At 38.0% G+C, this 19,143-nt stretch overlaps 2 protein-coding genes across 13 annotated transcripts in view; one reads left to right on the forward strand and one right to left on the reverse strand.

The window, feature by feature from the left end:
* The window catches only part of PRKCSH (PRKCSH beta subunit of glucosidase II), a 45,593-nt gene extending 38,558 nt beyond the window's left edge, over positions 1–7,035 (reverse strand). For 2 of the 11 annotated variants that reach the window (XM_087957064.1, XM_087957059.1), the window contains exons 1-6: positions 6,700–6,868; positions 3,647–3,751; positions 3,061–3,173; positions 1,962–2,078; positions 804–899; positions 653–710 (exon numbers count right to left, since the gene is read on the reverse strand). In XM_087957064.1, coding sequence (XP_087813190.1) covers positions 653–710; positions 804–899; positions 1,962–2,078; positions 3,061–3,148 — 359 coding nt within the window. In that variant the 5' untranslated portion in view covers positions 3,149–3,173; positions 3,647–3,751; positions 6,700–6,868. Of the gene's footprint in view, positions 1–652; positions 711–803; positions 900–1,961; positions 2,079–3,060; positions 3,174–3,646; positions 3,752–5,419; positions 5,508–6,493 lie in introns of all 11 variants that reach the window. The other 9 variants (XM_087957066.1, XM_087957063.1, XM_087957058.1 and 6 more) reach the window with 8 other exon arrangements.
* The window catches only part of ODAD3 (outer dynein arm docking complex subunit 3), a 31,058-nt gene continuing 18,555 nt past the window's right edge, over positions 6,641–19,143 (forward strand). The window contains exons 1-5 of one of the 2 annotated variants that reach the window (XM_026679612.2): positions 6,641–6,760; positions 7,422–7,592; positions 8,860–8,981; positions 10,301–10,378; positions 12,459–12,638. In XM_026679612.2, coding sequence (XP_026535397.1) covers positions 7,511–7,592; positions 8,860–8,981; positions 10,301–10,378; positions 12,459–12,638 — 462 coding nt within the window. In that variant the 5' untranslated portion in view covers positions 6,641–6,760; positions 7,422–7,510. Of the gene's footprint in view, positions 6,761–7,152; positions 7,593–8,859; positions 8,982–10,300; positions 10,379–12,458; positions 12,639–19,143 lie in introns of those variants that run through there. The other variant, XR_015747896.1, reaches the window with a different exon arrangement.

The raw sequence follows: 19,143 nt of genomic DNA on the forward strand, positions 1-19,143 counted from the left end.
CGTATTACCAAATGGAGGGTAACTGAACTGGGGCAACAAAGTGGTTAGAATGCAGTGTTGCTGGCTGACTCTGCTCATTGCCAGGAGTTTAATCCTGACTGACTCAAGGTTGATTCAACCTTCCATCTTTACGAGGTCAGTAAAATGAGGCCCTGGATTGTTAAGGCCAATATGCTAACGTTGTAAATCGTTCAGAGTGCTGTAAAGCAGAGTTCCCCAACATTTCCGGCTTTGCAGACTGGTGGGGGTAGGGAGAAGAGAGGATGGTTCCACACAAGCGGCCAGAAGCATGTGCACACAGCTCCAACTGCACAAGAGGCATGCATTTGTGCCTACTGCTTACACAAATGGCACACACATTCATCCACTGCTCGCACAAGTGAAGATGTGTGTGCATGCATGCGTGCTCTCTAGCCATTTCTGTGGCCCAGTTGCAATCCCCTCATGGCCCACAGGATGGGGAACCCTGCTGTAAAGTACTATGGAGCAGTATATAAATGTGATATTGCTATTACTAACCTGTTTAAGAAAAACTGTTCTAAATGCATCCCTCTCCCCTAAGTTGAATATTTGATAACTAGTACCTGAGTCTGCTTCTGAATCAGTCCTCTGAACAAAGAAGGGGCTTCTTCTAAAACAAGTAACATCTTACCTGCAGGTGTTTTCACACATTGTGCCACTGTTGTACTCATCAGTTGTATCACAGCAATCTAAGAGAGCAAGGAGAGAACTATTGGCATCTATCACTTGAGTTCTACCGTTCAGAGCTAAACAATTCCTTCACAACAAGGAGCAATACTTACCGCAGATCCCATCATTGATACGGGAAGAGGGGATGTACATAGGACGGTATCCAGCATTGGAGCAATGGAAGCGGCCATTGGGACATGCAGCAGTTCCTGGGTAGAAAGACAAGACAGTTGTACGTTAACCAAAAGGGGGAAAGGGGTTGGGGAAGAGAAGAAAGCATAAATTAAGCCATGCAAGCTCTCTACTATACAGAGCTTACATGTGTGGGTTAATTTATATTAATTTATTGTAAGGTAAAGGTTCCCCCGCGCATGCATGCTAGTTGTTTTCAGCTCTAGGAGGCGGTGCTCATCTCCGTTTCTAAGCTGAACAGCCAGCACTGTCCAAAGACATCTCCATGGTCGTGTGGCCGCCATGACTAAACGCCGAAGGCACATGGAGCGCTGTTACCTTCCCACTAAAGTGGTCCCTATTTTTCTACTTGCAATTTTTATGTGCTTTCGAACTGCTAGGTTGGTAGAAGCTGGGACAAGTAATCGGAGCTCATTCCGTTACGCGGTGCTAGGGTTCAAACTGAGCTGCCGACCTTCTGATCGACAAGCTCAGTGTCTTAGCCACTGAGCCACCGCATCCCCTTTTAATTAATTTCTCCTAGCAATCACAATTTACTTGCTATTCATAAGGTGTCCAAAGGCTATGACAGTAAAACATATAAGAAACAAACTCTTGCATAAATTGAAGCAGTTTTTTAAGAACTTCTAGAGATTTAAAAAATAAGACTAGTAACAGCAATTGATTTGGTTTCTATTAATTGGTATATATAATATTGAATTTCATTTTATTCATTTTAATTTTTAATTTAAAAATTGTAATTTTTAATTACAATTATTTTTATCTTGGCCATCTGTGTCCTATTTTGCAGTGGGAAGCCACTTAGTATCATCTACTTCATAAATATTACGGTTTTATGTCTGGATATCAAATTTTAAGACAATCTTCAGATATTTGTGCTTAACTGCTTAAGCAATCTAATAAAATTAATGGGGATGGGACTGCTAGCAGCTTAGTTCCTGTCCCTTGTTAAAAGAGAGATACACATTGGTTGATGTGAGATGTAATACTAGCAAACATCCTTAGAGCAGTAATCACAAAAGATGGGACAGGAAAGGCAGTATGTGCAAATAAGGCCAATTTAAATATGTCCCACTTACCTGGCTCATCTGAGCCATCTTTGCAATCACAGTAATCATCGTTGACTCTATCAAAGGATATTGTGGCAGAGCCATCAAGACAAGTGAATGATTTTGATTCGTCATAGAAGTGATGGTCTAAAAACAACAGACACACACACACACTTGGGTTCAAGTAAGAAAAAATACTGAAAAAAAGATATGTCAATTTAGAAAAGTATTCAGCATTTAATATTCCATGCTTAGTTAAGTCATTCCATAGCTTATGTCTATATAATTTGTATTCTAAGTGACAAAAAAGATGCCGACCAGGAGGCAACTCCACTTCTGTACCTTATTGTTAGCATTCAAAACAAATCAGTATTGAGGGCAACAGGAAGTTGCATATCTAAACAAACTTCAAACACTGAATTGTTTTCTTTTAAGTAATTCATTTGCTTTAAATTTCTCTTCAGATGACCAGTTTTCTCTCTCATAGCTCCATTTTAAATCCAAGAAAACAAACACCAGACAGGGTTTCCTTATACAACATGGATGCAATCTTTTGATTTATAATGCAAAATTATAGACACGACGTGTTTCCAACCTCTGATTGTTAGAAATAATGAAACTGTTCAAGCAATACTTTGTAAGAAAAGATCAAACCTGCCATCTAAATGAATTGTTGTAAGTGGAGGACTACCTGTATTTCCAGTTGGTTTAATACAGGTAATCCTCTACAGGTAGTTCGCTTAGTGACCATTCAAAGTTACGACATCACTGAAAAAAGTGAGTTATGACCATTTTTCACACTTACGACTGTTGCAGCATACCCATGGTCATGTAATTTACATTCGGACACTTGATAACTGACTCACATTTATGACAGTTGCAGTGTCCCAGGGTCATGTGATCACTTTTTGCAATCTTCTGACAAGCTAAGTCAATGGGGAAAACAGATCCACTTAACAATCGTGTTACTAATTTAACAACTGCACTGATTCACTTAACAAGTGTGGCAAGAAAAGTGGTAAAAAGGGGCAAAACTCACTTAACAAATTTCTCACTTAGCAACATAAATTTTGGGCTCAATTGTGGTCATAAGTTGAGGACTACCTGTATTATCTGCTTGAAAACTCACTTGTTAGGGAGACCCCTCGTGGACGCTTCACTTCCACAGGATAAGCCAGGCCAGAAAGTGAGAGCAGCCCAAGACATAGAAGCAGCATAACGGAAGTTCAAAATCAGCAACTCCTGGAACAAAATGCAAACAAAGGACTTGTTATTCTAGAAACTTCCTCTTGGTTGTACTAGTAATTTGATGTTTCACAGTTGTTTTTCATTTTAAATTTTGCAATATTTATAATTGCTTTTTATTTTGTTTGCCATCCAGAGCCACTTGTTGAGATGGGTGGCCCTATAAATTAAATAACTTTCCTGTTATCATGAATACATGGAGGAGGAAGATATAGAACATTCCTTCCTCCCATCCAATTTTATTTTAAATAAAACTCTCTATTAAGTTACCCAAATTTCAGATAGGATCCTCATATGTGATTTATATTTTTTTCCATGCAGTCAAAAAATTCTATTAAGCTGATCTCCTGAGTAGCAATAGCAATAACACTTAGACTTATATATCGCTTTATAGTGCTTTACAGCCCTCTCAAAGCGGTTTACAGAGTTAGCATATTGCCCCCAACAATTTGGGTCCTCATTTTACCCACCTCGGAAGGATGGAAGGCTGAGTCAACCTTGAGCCTGGTGGGATTTGATCTGCCAAACTGCAGCAGGAGTAGCTTGCAGTACTGCACTCCGAGGCTCCTATGTACCTATAATGAAAGTCCAAAGATTTATTTTCAGTTTCTAATAGAATTGGTAAATACTTGTGTTCTTGACCAAGACTTGTATTTGTTTTGATATCACTTTTTATGACCCTATAACCTTCTAATTCAGGGTAAGGTCTGGGATATTGGATGGAGCTGAGCTTTTACTGGTCAGTGCCCTTCCTGTTGCCTATGCAGAGTTCCAGCAGATATTTTTTCTTTGCGTCCTAGGAGAGAAACATCTACCATTACCTAGGAATGAACTCTCCATCTTTCAAGTGGGGCGCAAGCGTCGTTATTACTAGATCACATTCCGAACATATTAAATCTATTCCAATGTGTCTACCTCTCACTTATGGTAATATCTCATCTCAAATATTAAGTCATTAAGGACTATCCCAAAACTGAACAAGAATATATATAAGATAGCACCTCTGCTCTCCCAAACAACTGATTAGATTACGTTACCTGCCATAAGGATGCTAACAAAGTTCGTGTTCTGGACACAATATATCAATATATATCAAGGAACTTAGAATATGGGCAGCATCATAACACTAAGCATTTTTATTTAAATGTAAAGAAGAGCCTTTTTATCATGTATGGTGGATGTGTGATAAAGCAAAGAAATATTGGAGTAGGATCCATATCTTAATACAGAAAATTCTTACAGTAAATATAGAAACTTTTCCAGAGACTTTTCTTTTGGGTTTAATGGAACAAAATGTGGGGAAAAAATTTGGAACTCTGATGTTATGTATGTTGAGGGCAGCAAGACTACTCTATGCACAGAAATGGAAGGTCACCTTGATCCCCACAATGGATGAATGGCTACAAAAACTGACAGCAGAGTTGGCTAAATTGACTGTTTTGACTAAAGAAAAAAAAAACCAAATACTTTATTTCTACTTGGAAACCACTGTGGACCTTGTGTTTGAGGTGGAAAAAAATGAAACTTTGATTTTGGGTTCTACAAATTAGATAGATTTGTTGTTATAGAAATGCCTAATTTATATTATTATGAAAAAGTAAAAAGTTGAGGGTTAATGCCTTACTGCAGTAAAGGAGTCAGAAGCCAATGCCTTTTTTTCCTTTTTCCCTTGTTTTCCTCCACTATCTACTTCCCTTTTTCTTTCCCTAATTTCCCTAATATTTACTTTTGTATTCTCTTTGTATACCATATTATAAATTAATAAAAACTATATTTTAAAAAATAAAACTAAGCATTTTATGGTTTTTCCTATGACAAGATGATGAAGGTGTTATGCCCAGAATAGAAATAACTAGGTGTCACCACCATGGCAAATATAAGTTCTGGTGCCTAGGGACTGGGTATGGCTTCACATATTCTTCAACTTCCAAGAACTGACAAAGGATGTAGGGGAATTTTTCTTTTCCCTCAGTTCATCCTTCAAAATAAATCACATCAATAGCACACAAGATTCCTGCAAATAGCAATAGCACTTAGACTTAAATACTTACATACTCTCTGGCAGTTTACAAAGTAAACATATTGCCTCCAACAATCTGGGTCCTCATTTTACTGACCTCGGAAGTCTGGGTCAACTTCAAGTCCCCTCAGATGTTAATCAAATGTTGATTATTCCCCTTCCCAAACTTACTGTGCAATACTTTGCTTGAAAATGTTCTTATATCCTACATGTTGAAACTTACAGTACAAGAACTTTAGCACTGTATTGTTTTCTGGAATTTCAGATCTCTACTGTTGATATTTCAATGAGACCACCAGATACCCTAGGAGCTGTTGGCTAAATCAGAATGTTTTAAAATGGTAAACCACTTCCTTAATGTGCCAAGAAAACTCTGCATAATAATTCCATGAAACTGGCAAGAGCTAAATTTCTCTCAAGAGACTTTATTGTTTTCCAAACCATCACACAAATGCAGCAACTGGTACAAATCAGAAACATGCACCTCCCACATTCCGAGTTTAAAATTCTGCTATGATGATCATGACTTAACACAATCAAAATTCTACTTGCTTCCTATTACCAATTGCCATTTTGAAGTACAAATCCTCCATTTGGAGAATTAAATTACAATGCAATACCTCTGTCAAACTTTAATTATCTTCCACCTTCCTAATTAATAGTTTAACTATTGCTCGGTGTCTTGAAAAGTCCTGGATGCACCACCCAAAGAGAGTCATTTTGACCGTTATACTGTTTCAAAATGAAACAGTAACTTGCCTAACACTAAAGTTCAGCATTTTAATTTCAATTTAAACCATCTTTGGGAAATTGAAAAACTGAAATCTCAATCTTTTTCTTAATCTGAAATATCCTGTTAGGCACATAAAGCAAAAAAATAAACAATAGGAATGCCTCTCATTCAAGTTAGCCATTCTATTAAAAGGTTGAGCTCACCCAAAGCTATGCTGTTAGGAACTAAGATTTAAGTGTTCATTGATTTGTTGTAGTAATATGACCCTTTGTACCTAAAGGGCAAGGAGTCAACAATTAAGTACTGCTCTATGTTAGTCGAATGCACTTTGGATAGGTTTTCTAAACTTTAAGAGTGAACCTGAATATTGTTTTTGTAGTACAGACTTTCACCTTAATTCGTACTGAAACGAGGAGCGTACATTAAAGGAACAATGGCTAATTATCTCAGCCATTCTTAGTCTAGAGCCCCCCAGACGTGGCCATACTGTCCACGGAGGATGAAAGCCACAAAACAAGAGATCAGAACAGCAGCGGCAGGTTAAGGAAAGCTGGGTAAGCTTACAAAGTGTGAACGCGATGCGGTTCTGCCCTTTAATCCAACGGGCTCTCCATCTACGTGGCGACTGACTAGGACACCGAGAGCCAAGCAGAGGGGCAACCCCAGTAGCGCTCCGCGTTTTCCCTCTCCCCGGGAAATCTGCCCCCCCCGGCAACCTCCGACAGGCGCGGCCCTGCCCGTGAATGCGCCAACCCCGCCGCCCTCCTTACCCGCCTCCCGCCGAAACTCTCGTGGAAAAAGGTCCCAAGACCCACCGCCTCGAAACCGGAAGTTAGTTATGAAATATCCGCTCCAAAGCGTGCAGAGGGGGTGGGGACCTTAAACGGCCTTTTCTCCCAGTCACCGTTTTGACTTCGGCTTTCCTTCGTGACCATCATAAGAGTGGCGGAAGTGCCTTCCTTTCCGTCCATGCTGCCACGGGACACGATTGGCCAAGACTGCAGTTTGCCTTTTATTTGTTGCTTGTTCCACGTGGGAAATGAAATATTTCCATTCCATCTCCTGCGTGACACAATAATTAATAAACTTGGGTTTTATTATCCCCCTGTGTGAGGAATGCGAGGGGTACTTCCGGCGGGTGCCAGGAGAGTTTGACCTTTTTCCCGTCGTGCCCTGCAGAACTCGCCCCTTCCACCAATGAGCGCTTTGCGTCGGAAGTGGTTGTCATGGAGACCCCTCTAGGCGCAAGGATGCTGATGGGCAAGTGAGCTGCGGCCGCCGACAAAGGGCGCGGGGAAAGCCTGGAAGAGCGGTAGCGGCCTTTGTGGAAGGCCAAGGGGAGAGGGTTGTAACACTTCTCAGGCCGAAGCACCATTTGCTGTCAAGTGTGTCTGTATGCGGGTGGTAACTTCATTTTCCTTCTCAGTGCATCCCCTGTTTAGCCCTCTGCACCCGAAAAATTACCCCCAGGCTCTGCCTACTGTTATCTCAGGAAGGCCGGGTGGAACCACGCTGGTGTTTTGTCTCCTGTCCACTTGATCTTTTCTGACTCTCCACCCTCTCACCACCATCACTGCTGTCATGCCAGTAACACATCTGGAAGGAATAAAGCCCCCTATTCATGAGCAGATATCGGAGCTGCAAAGCAAGATTCAGCTTCTAGGTAAGGGGTGCTGAAAATATAGAGGGTGAGAGGAAAAGGATTGTGATAATTAAGGAGGGAAGAGACGTTTCAGATTAGATTCAATCAGAGGTCTCCAAACTTGGCAACTTTAAGACTTGTGGACCAACTCCCAGCATAGCTGGCTGGAGAATTCTGGGAGTTGGTCCACAAGTCTTAAAGTTGCCAAGTTTGGGGACCCCTGGATTAGATTAACAGAGTTGGAAGGGACCTTGTAGGTCATTTAGTCCAACCTGTCTCCCAAGCAGGAGACCCTACACCATTTCTGACAAATGGCAGTCCAATCTCTTCTTGAAAGCCTCCAGTGATGAAGCTCCCACAACTTCCAAAGGCAAGCTGTTCCATTGGTTGATTGTTCTCACTGTCAGAAAGTTTCTGATAATGAGTTGCTATAAAGAAGGGCACAAGTAGTTTCATTCATTCTTAGGATGAATAGGCTTTTGCTAGGCTTAGGGTGCTTTGCTCAGTCCTTCAAATTAAACGTACTCAATTGAATTTAACAAGAATTTGATGATAATATGGTTTTGTATAAACAATCCCCATAAAGATGAGAAAGGCGTTGTAAGATCTTATCACAGTCATACTTTTATTGTTGTCAAGTCCAATTAGACACACCGAATCACAGGGAAATAGGAATAGCACTTAGACTTCTATACCACTTCACATTGCTTTACAGCCCTCTCTAAGCAGTTTACAGAGTCAGCGTATTGCCCCCAACAATCTGGGTCCTCATTTTACCGAGCTCAGAAGAATGGAAGGCTGAATACAGTATTCTCTGTATTCATTATAATATTCCAATAGTATCAGTCTAACTAAAGTTAGCAAAATATATTCAATTTAATTTATTTTTAATGGAATATGGAATTAGTGAAAGTGCTTGGGAGATATTTCTGCTATGGCCAATGGATGATTGCCTTACAATATCATACCATACATAATTCCTATTTTCTTTCATGGAAATGTTATGTAAAAGCTCACATGTCTTCAGGCTTGAAGTATAGAGATGAACATAGTTTCAAAATCTCATTTTCTACAGATAAAGAAAATATAAATTCATATAGACAGAAATTCTATCATCAGAGTTGTACTTCTGATTTACAGCATTAATTCCTTCATTTTAGTGGCATATTACACAATTTCATTTAAAATTAACAACATATCAGTTTGGAACTATTTGGCTTTGTTGGCTTTTTTCAATGAACCAATAACTACTTGATCAGAAGTATGGTTTCATTTCTGCTCATTACAGAAGGTGACCGGAAAGCTTTCTATGAGAATTCCCAATGGAACATCAAGAAGAACAAGGAGTCAATTTTGCGGTTAAGGCAGGAGAATAAGAAATTGCATCAGAGGCTGGCAGACCTCCTAGCGGTAACCTTTGTGCCTTCTACTGCCCTATCTCACTGAGCCCTTGTCAAATCATAATCACCACTTCTTTTCCCTGACTTTGGAATTGTTTCTCTTTTCTCATTGGTTCCTACAGTATGACATTGGAAAAGAAAAATATAGAGACTCTAATTTCATCTTCTCTTGGTAGAATATATTTACGATCTCTGCTTATTCTGTTTGGGCTGCTCTGTTCAATAGCAATAGCAATAGTATTTAGACTTATATATCTCTTCATAGTGCTTTACAGTCCTCTCTAAGCGGTTTTCAGATTCAGCATATTGCCCTCCAACAATCTGGGTCCTCATCAGATAGGTTTTCTAACAGTCTGCTATGCTTACTACCTCCTCTCTTCAGGGCAAATTGTTTTTCAGTTTTGCCAGATTGAAACATGTCACTGGCGAGTTCATTTGTCAAGCACCGTAACTTCTGATTTCACTATAAATATGCAGATGTCAGAGTGGCAAAAATCCCAATAAGCATGAAATGGCAAAGAGAATCGGAATGCAAAAAACTGTTTCTTGGCATCTGACGTTTGTATGTTTCTACTCAGATCTGGTAGCTTAATGCAAGTGGCTGTTCCTGTTACTTTTGGAATATTGTAACAGCTCTTTGCCTTTGTGTGTCTGTGTGTCTATGCTTCTGTGTGTATGTCTGCATTTGTATTCTAAAAGTGACAGGAACAGCTATTTGCCTTTATTCCTTGTATTTTTAGAAATATCGTTGTGTAGTGTAGTGTAGTATAGTATAGTACAGTATAGTAAATCTAAAAAAATAAATTCTGTGATAAAGAAAAATAAAATCAGAGTTACAGCTTACAACATTATTAAAAACGTGTTCGTTTTACATTGTATCTGATTGGCTTGCTTGTCACTTAATAACACAAATGCTTCTTTCTTAATGCTGCTCTAGCAAGATTTATTATAAGTATATAGTATTTAACAGAAAATTGTATGTTAAGCCTTTTCTGTATCTTCTGCATTTTTTATATTAGGAAAGAAAGAAGGAAGGAAGGCAGCAGAGTTCTGAAAGGGTCTGTTGCTTATGTCCTTCTCTCATCCCTTATTTACCCATGAACTGGCTTCAGGGGTTATATAAAGCTATGATCTGATTTATTTGTTTTTGGTCTTATTTGATATATGGACCTACTCACTGTGGTTTAGGATTATGTGTGAACCAGACTACCAATTCTTATTCAATGAAAATTAATACTGAAATCCAGCCAAATTTTTTTTTCAAAAATTTGGATTTAGATTACCTTCAGATAATGACTATAATTGTTTTGGGATGTTGTTTTTTTCCAGGGAGAGGAAAAAGTAATTAAGGCTGCATTCCAAGAACATCCAACTGAACAAGGAGCTGTGAAAAATAAAACTGGGGAGGTAATTGATCATTCAAACATTTCTGAAATTCATTGCTAATTTTTTTTAAAAAAAACCTGGCATTTAAAGAGTTGGGATTACAGAGTTAAAGAAGTCTGAGAATTCTGGGCTAACTCAAGTTAGCATGCCTCTACTCCAGGGGTGGGAAACATGGCTCTTTTATGACTTGTGGACTTCCAGAATTCTACTCTAATTAATACCATAGGACATATTTCTCAAAATGTGCATAGAATTCAAGCCTAAGATGGAATCTAAGGTTAGGTTATTCACAAAAAAGAGCAAATCCCAGGGCTATAGAATACAAGATTATGCTTTTGAATTAGACTACCATATGCCTGGTAATATTTTTGACCATATGAACTCCAAAACTCCAAATTCAACAAACAATAATCAGGGTAGAGGATATTATCATACCCATCAATTTTGAATGATTTGTGCTTTCAATTTGTTTCTACATACTGTTATATGATAGTTTTAACTTTAAAATGTCTACTTGATAGCCCATTTTAAAGTCCACTTTATACTTTATGAATTTGTTGATTGGTAAAAATAGGTAAGTGTTGTGACTCAGAGGTTTGAGCCTGCTCTGTTAGAGGACACAGACTTGGACAATGAGGAAGAAGAGGATTTGGCTCTGAGGTTTGAGCCTGCTTTGTTAGAGGATTTGGAATTGCCTTCCTCCCCAAGACTTTCCTCTTCGGCAAGTCCTTCCTCCCTGGTTGTGCCTCAGGTGTCGGCAGATAACCAGGAGGGCGTATCAGAGCCTCTGGCTGAGGAATGTTGGTTTGATGCGAGGCAAGGACGCAGGAAAAAGCGTGAGATGCAACGTAGAAAGAAAGGACAAATCAGAGACTGAGATGAGAGACTGACACGCCCCACAGGGAATAAAAGTGGGTGTGTTAGCTCTGAGTTCTTGTTCGGGACAACGTGTTAATTTAGTGAGAGAAGCTTCGCATTTTCCTGTGTGTGGCGTCAGCTTGTGATTTATGCTTCCTTATCGGACTTGGCAGACAGCTGGCGTGAGACTGCCAAGAATGTTTTCGGATTAAGGAATTTAACCCTGTAATTACTGGACTTGCCTGCTTATTTGTATTTCAGTTGGAAATTTGGACTTATTACTTTGTTTGTACAGGTGAGACATAACAGGTAAGTATCTTGCTTTTAGAGATAAGGAGAAAGCAAATAATTTCAGTAATGGCATTCTATTTTTTGAGTCATTCTTCCTAGTACACTGGGGAGATGCCAATACTGGCACCTTTGAAGCCTTTTGAAGTATAACAAAATATGTTTGTTATACATACATAGGGTATATATAACATGCATACCATATGAATGTTAAACACACCATATGGCATAAAATGTAGTCCTATACACTTCAGGCTCACATGCTTCCTTTGCTTCTACCAGGACTAGAAAGAAAAGTTTAAAAAATTTACTCTGTTTTAGACTACCTGCCAATAAATACTTCATTTGAACAAGGAATATTGCAGTCATTTAACTATGGTTAGACCAAAGAAAACAGCTGTGCCTTCAAACTGATCACATTCTAAACAGAAACAAATAATTAGTTTTAGAGAATAAGAAATTCATCTAGCTGTTTGTAGCATGTGGGTTTATCTTACTTTTGCTTTTTTTAAAATATTCTTTACATATTTTTATTTGTTAAATGAGAAAAATTTAAACTAATGGAATTGAAAGGGAAAACTGCCTTTATTTTTTTTAAAAAGCTTTTCCAGGCTCTGCAATATCTGTTTGCTCAGATGAAATTAGACATTTAAATACCTACAGGGAGGTTGGAGTAGGGGCGAAGGGTAAAATGACAAAACAAGCATTGCAATTTAATGTCTGCCATGAGGGGTGAAGCTTGTATTGTGATACTCATTTTACCATTCTGACAAAACCATGGGGTTCTGTAGATGCTTCTGCAACATGGGAAGGAAGATTTATCAATGTAGGCTTTTCAGTTCTATTAAAAACTATTATTTGTCTATAATTCAAATCCTCCTTTTCTCAATAAATGAACAGCCTATACAGTTGTTCAGATTGCTTTAAATCTTTTCCTTTCCTCACTACTCTAAAGGGTGCTATTCAGATAATCAATCATCGACTATGCGAGAAAATCAATCAGTTAAACAATTTGAAGCATCAAGTGGAGATGAGGAAGCTCAGGCTGGAGGAACTGCAGACTCAATACAGTACTAAGGCACAAGAAATCAATGATATGCAAGAAATGGAAGAAGGGAACATCGAGGCAGCCAAGGTGAGAGAAGCCTGAATCTCTTGGAAGGAGAAAGCCAATACCTTTCCTGAGCTTTCCTCACAGGGTCTGCAACAATTTGCCACAGCCAACTCACCACAGCCAACTTGCTGTGAACAATTTGCCAAGCTAACTCGCTGCAGGACAACTCACCATGGCCAACTCAATATAGGACAACTCATTGTGGGACAAGAGTTACAATAATATCAAAGAAATAGTGGAACAGAATCATTAAATAAAAGGTGCCAAAGAAGGGACAAAATGAAAAGTGAACGACAAAATTTAAAATATTTTTAAAATTATTTTAAATAATGAAATTGAATTGTTGAATTGTCCCACAGCAAGTTGTCCTGTGGCAAGTTGCCCATGTTGAGTTTTCCTGCAGCGAGTTGGCTGTGGCAAGTTGGCCATGGTGAGTTGTTCCATTCCTTTCTGGGGGGCCCTTCCCAATATTCACATAGGTGCAGTCTTTCCTCATTGTTCATCTAAATTGTCATAAAACCTCAGAATATCGTGTTGAAGGCTGTTTGGAACCTCTTCCCTTTTAGAGATGCAGGGCACAATAAGTTGTGGCTGCAGTAGGATGAAAAGGCTTGAGAGCCAGGATCCTAGCTTTCCTTGTTTTCTTACAAAAGTGGGACCAAACCTTCAGTGCATGAAGGTTTGAAAATGGCTTCAGTCTGAGCAAAGCTAATATCTAGAGCCACCCAGGTAGCATGAGCGTCATATTTAAAATGGAGATTTATTTTTATTTTATTTTATTTTATTTATTTTGATTTGTCAATCGCTTACAAGATAATAGGTATAAGTATATACATAGTTGTGAATACATGAAATGGGTACATATAAGAAAAATAAAAGAAACAATAGGACAGGGACAGTAGGCACGTTGGTGCGCTTATGCACGCCCCCTACAGACCTCTTAGGAAAGGGGTGAGGTCAATAGTAGACAGTCTAAGGTTAAAGTTTTTGGGGTTTGGGGAAGAAACCACAGAGTCGGGTAGAGTATTTCAGACATTGACCACTCTGTTGATGAAGTCATATTTCCTGCAATCAAGTTTGGTGCGGTTAACCTTGAGTTTGTATCTATTGTGTGCTCTTGCGTTGTTATGGTTGAAGCTGAAGTAGTCATTGACAGGTAAGTCATTGCAATGTATGATTTTATATACCATACTTAGATCAGGCATAAGGTATTCTACAACGAGTAGAGGAGGGGAGAACTCTTCTTGTGAAATATTTCTGGACTTTCTCAACTGTGATAATATCAGATACGTAATGTGGGTTCCAGACTGATGAGCTGTATTCGAGTATTGGTCTAGCAAATGTTTTGTATGCTCTAGTTAGTAGTGTGTAAAAAGCTATGTAGGATTAGGTTAACAACTCTTAATGCCTTTTTGGCCATGTAGTTACAGTGGGCTCTAGCACTTAGATCATTAGAGATGAGTATTCCAAGGTCCATTACAGAGCTTGGATCATCAACAAGGTCTTGATTATTCAGCTTGTATTTTATTTTCTGATTTTTTTTGCCAATATGTAAGACAGAGCATTTATTTGTTGAGATTTGAAGTTGCCATTTGTTTGACCATTCTGATACATAGGCAAGATCTTTTTGAAGGGTAGTAGTATTGTCTGTGGTGTTGAATAGCTTTGCATCATCAGCGAAGAGAACGCAGTTGCTCTTAACGTGATCACAGAGGTCATTTATGTAGAGTATGAAGAGAGTTGGACTTGGGGGACACCACTATTGACAGGTACAGAATTTGATAGGACACTCCCAATTTTGACCATTTGTTGTCTGTTTGACAGTAATGCTTCTATCCAGTGCTTCTATGGTATCTCTGGACACCATAAGATTTTAGTTTTAGGAGTAGTTTGTCGTGTACCACTGAATCAAAGGCTTTATAGAAGTCTATGTAGATTGTGTCTATTGTTTTGCTCTGATCGAATTGTGTAGTCCATATGTTTTTGCAGTGTGAGAGTTGCAGATTACAGGATAGTTTTTTTCTGAAACCAAATTGTTTATTAGAGAGTAGGTTGTTTGTCTCTAAGTGGAGGATAATGGATTGGTTAATAATTGATTCCATGACTTTACAGGTGACGCAGCATAAGGAGATTGGTCTGTAACTTTCAACTAGGCTTGGGTCTCCCTTTTTGAAGATGGGCATGACCGTGGCTTGTAACCATAGGTTAGGCAAGGAGCTGGTCCTGAAAGGTTTTTCAAAGATTATGCTTAGAGGTTCTGCTATGGCAGTGGATAGCTTTTTTAAGAAGTAGGCACATATTCCATCCGGTCCAATAGATAGAGATGGTTTTAGATTGCGTAGTGCTTTTTCAACATTGTCTTCTGTAAAATCGATATGTATTAGATCATTGTAGTTTTCTGTGGTTTGGCTAGGAAATGCTGGGCATGATCCATTGCTGTTTACAAATACTGAGCCAAGAATGTGTTAAAGATGTTGGCTTTAATGGTGTCGTCGTTGCAGTCTTTACCATTACGTCCTATCAGGGGTGGGCTGGACCTTGAGTCTTTTAGTTTGTTGTTTACAAAATTGTAGAAAGCGCGGATGGAATTGGTGCATAGAAGGTTTTCCTCTTGTTTAATGTGATAATTGGTGCATTCAGTCTTTATCTGGTGCCATAAATTTTTGTATTGGCTTTTGAAGTTGGCAACGTGACCAGATTTGTTTTTTCGCCAGAGTGATCTCTTTTTGGATTGAAGTTTTCTTATTGTTATGGATGATCTGTTTTGTTTTGTTTTTTGTTGTTTTGGGAGTTGTTATTGGTACATATAGTTTGATGACTCTTTTGACTTCAAGTAAAAATACGTTGTAATGGTCTTCAACAGTATTGCATCTAGTGAATTGAGATTGCCAATCAAGGGATGAGAGATCATTGTCTATAAGATCATAGTTGCCTTTTTTGAAGTTATAATTGGGGATTTGGTCATTGTGATGATTTTTGTGTAGGCGTATGTTGAGACAAAAGTCAATCATATTGTGGTCACTGTTGGAAAAGGGTTCTTTAGTTTGTATTCCGTAAATTAAATTCAAACTATTGCAGAAGATGAGATCGAAGCAGTTGTTCAGTCTAGTATTGTTGGTTACTAGTTGTTCCTGTCCCAGATTTGTAACAGCATTGTAGAAGGTTGCATGTATGGGTTCAGTTGTACATTCGTTTAGGTTCCAGTTAATATGAAGTAGATTGAAGTCACCAAGAAAGATAAAAGCGTGTGGGCAGGATGTTGCCCATGTTAGTAGTGAATTTAGCTTGTTTACATGTTCGATGTCATAATCAGGTGCTCTGTAACATAGTAAGAATCGAAATGTGATATTTAAGAATAGTTCACAGATGATGGTCTCAGGAAGAGCAAACTCCTGGGTAACTTGGATGTTTTTTAGATGTAGGGACTTTTTATAGAAGATAGCAACACCACCTCCTCTATGGATTTCACGATCTGATCGGTAAACATGATAGTCTCTTACTGTGGTAATGGAGTCAGGGAGAGGTGCGTTGAGCCATGTTTCACAGACAAATATGATGTCGAATTCAGCCATATTTAGTACGAGGAGAAATTCAGGCATTTTATTCACAAGGCTTCTTGCATTGAGTAGCTTGCATTTAAGGCCAGCTGTAGTTGGAATTGAGGTAGTTAGGGGCGTGCGTGCCTAGTCTTGGGTGATGGTGGATTGGTTGAAGTAGGGTTGTGGTTGAAGGTTAAAGCTGAGTTGCGGGTTGTTTGACTTACTTTTGATACAGTCAGCATTGTACAGTCATTGTACAGGTCCTTCTCTCCATTGTCTAGAGGTTTTTTGAGTTCTGTGCAGAGTAAACGGGAGCGGGCACGTTGCTGTATGGTTAGGTCAGGTCGAGAACGAAGGTTCTTATGGTTGGTGTTGCTTTTGGCAAGTGAATTTAGTATTAATGAATTTACGTTTGCTTGATTCATTTTTGCAAATGACCCTGCAGAAGCGTGGGGCCACAGAGCCATCTCTGTTTTTGAGCTCTCAGCCAATGCGGGAAATGTCAAGTATTTCATCAGGGGAGATGAGTGAGTGTACTGTTGCCCTCCTACAACTCCTCTTCATGGAATATAGTGATGACTAAAAGATCTTTTATATTTTGTTGTTTTGCTAGTCAGACATTCCAAACATTATCAGATATCAGCTCTCATTTGTTACAAGTGGCAGCTGTCCTCATAGGATAATTGGTACTTATTGGAGGGGGACTGATTTGAATTGGAATTGTGACAGGAGTGATGATTCTCTCTTTTCCTTACTACATTACACCAACCAGAATCATTTTTTATGAGATGGACACTTACATAAATTTGATAAATAAATAAATTTCCTAACCACCTCCTCTGTTTGACAATGAAAATCAAACTTTACTTGCTACTTATAAGCTTTAATATGTAGATTGTTGGTTATTATTGTAAAATTATGTAAATATACCATAAGAGGGAGGCAATGAACAAGACTATTGTTTTCTCCCTTAAGTCTGTTCTTATTCTAGCTATTAGATTTACATCTATGTATTAAAAATAGACATGATTTATGTACTCTAATTACAGATAAGCTGGTCAAAGCAGAGAGAGATGAGGAAGGAATAGCATAATTAGATTTCCAAGCAATGAACAAAAAAATAGCCTTTTGGATCCTATTAATTTTGATAGGGTTCTTTGTCTTTCCATATAGTTTTGATAGAGATGTTCTGCCAGTTTGAATATTTGATTTGAATTATTTGCTCATCTGAAAATAAAGAATGCTACACAGATACATGCTGTTAACTTTGTGCATGCTCCACATTATAATCACTAGCTCTTTAGATTTTAGCTCATAATAAGAGCTCCAGGGAAGGGCCCATAATTCAAGGATTCAAGGATATACTTGATTTGAGTAGAGAAGATCCCTGGGTTCACTTTCTAGCATTATACTCACACAGGTGGCCATATGTTATAGGGTTAAATTGGAATACAAGGTACTATCCTAGAAGTTCTGACAAGTATTTGTTTGGTATGATTCATTTCTGAAGCTCTCTTTCTCTCTCTCTCTCTCCCCCCCCCCCTCTCTCTGTATATGTGTTTTCATATATGGGAAAGAAAAGCAAAATTATAACTTAAAGAAAAAATGGCATTTTTGAAAACAGAAACAGATGTCCTTCACTAGAAGTTATCAATAGTTCAAGAGTTTCAAGTGTTCACAGTATATATTTGGCTTTTGTAGAGTTGGTTGCAGATATTGCTATCTTCCATTTATAATCAATTTGTATAATGCTGTGTTTTTTACTTCTTTTTAAATTTGATAAAATATCTTTTTGGAAATGCCCTTTATAGTCATATACAGTTGCTATTTAATGTGTAACCAGACTGAAATATTGAGATGATAAATTATTCATTAGGTAACAAAAGCATCTCTAAAGAATGAACTGTGACCACAAACAGATCAATTATTCTTCTTTTGGGATGCTCAGAATAAATGCCCAAGAGCATTTTATGTATCACCTCATACAATACCTGTCATACAATTGAAGCTATATACGCTGGAAAAAAGGGAAAAAGAATAACCAGATGCCAAGTGTCCAATAAGTCCTGGACTTTTACCAGATTACAGTTCACACTATTTCAAGAACAGAACAATGCAATCTAACAAGAAAACAAACCACGGAATCATATAATCATAGCCTAGAGGGGATCTCGAAGGTCTTTTAGTCTAAACCCTCTGCTCAAGGCAGGAGTCTTATACTATCCCGGTCAAATAGTTGTTAGACTGTTTTTGAAACAAACCTCCAGTAATAGAGTACCTACATCCCCAGGAGGCAAGCTATTCCATTTCTTTTGCTTGTAAATTCCCACAAACAAGAAAAATATTGGAAAACTTTTCTTCAATAGTAGTGTGATTAATGTGGACGTTCCATTCCTAGACTAGGAGGTCTTGCTCATTGTTACTCATGTCTTGTTATCTTTCTCCTCCTTTTTTTTTCTATAATTTTTTATTGGTTTTTAAAACAAACATAAACAAACAAAACATAAAAACATCAAATCATCTTCCATATATGTACATACAGTGTGCCGGTTGGTTTACAAATTGTTTTGTGCTTCCATTTCTTAGTCTTCAATTACAATTACATTGCATATAATCTCGTATTTTCAATAAAAAATTAAATACCTTAGTATCATTATTAATCAATCATTTGACTATACTTTTATTCATTCATGTTTTACAAGATAAACATAATTTACTTAGTTTGTTTTATGACAATTCAGATTATCATCCCAGATCTATCCTAGAATCATTTTGTAGATATAATAAGAAAAGAATACATCTTTATATATTTATTATTTTCTAAAAGTCTACATATTTCATTACTATATTTTATTGTCTAACCATTGATAGAATAGATCCCAAATTTTATAAAATTGTTTATCATCTTGTTCTCTAATTTCAAATGTCAATTTACTCATTTCAGCACATTCCAATATTTTCTTAATGATTTCCTCCTGTGATGGTAT

This window comes from Notechis scutatus, chromosome 2 (assembly GCF_049901735.1).
Source record: "Notechis scutatus isolate UNSWTSFEM ecotype Mainland chromosome 2, rNotScu1.2, whole genome shotgun sequence".
NCBI classification, from domain to species: domain Eukaryota; kingdom Metazoa; phylum Chordata; class Lepidosauria; order Squamata; family Elapidae; genus Notechis; species Notechis scutatus.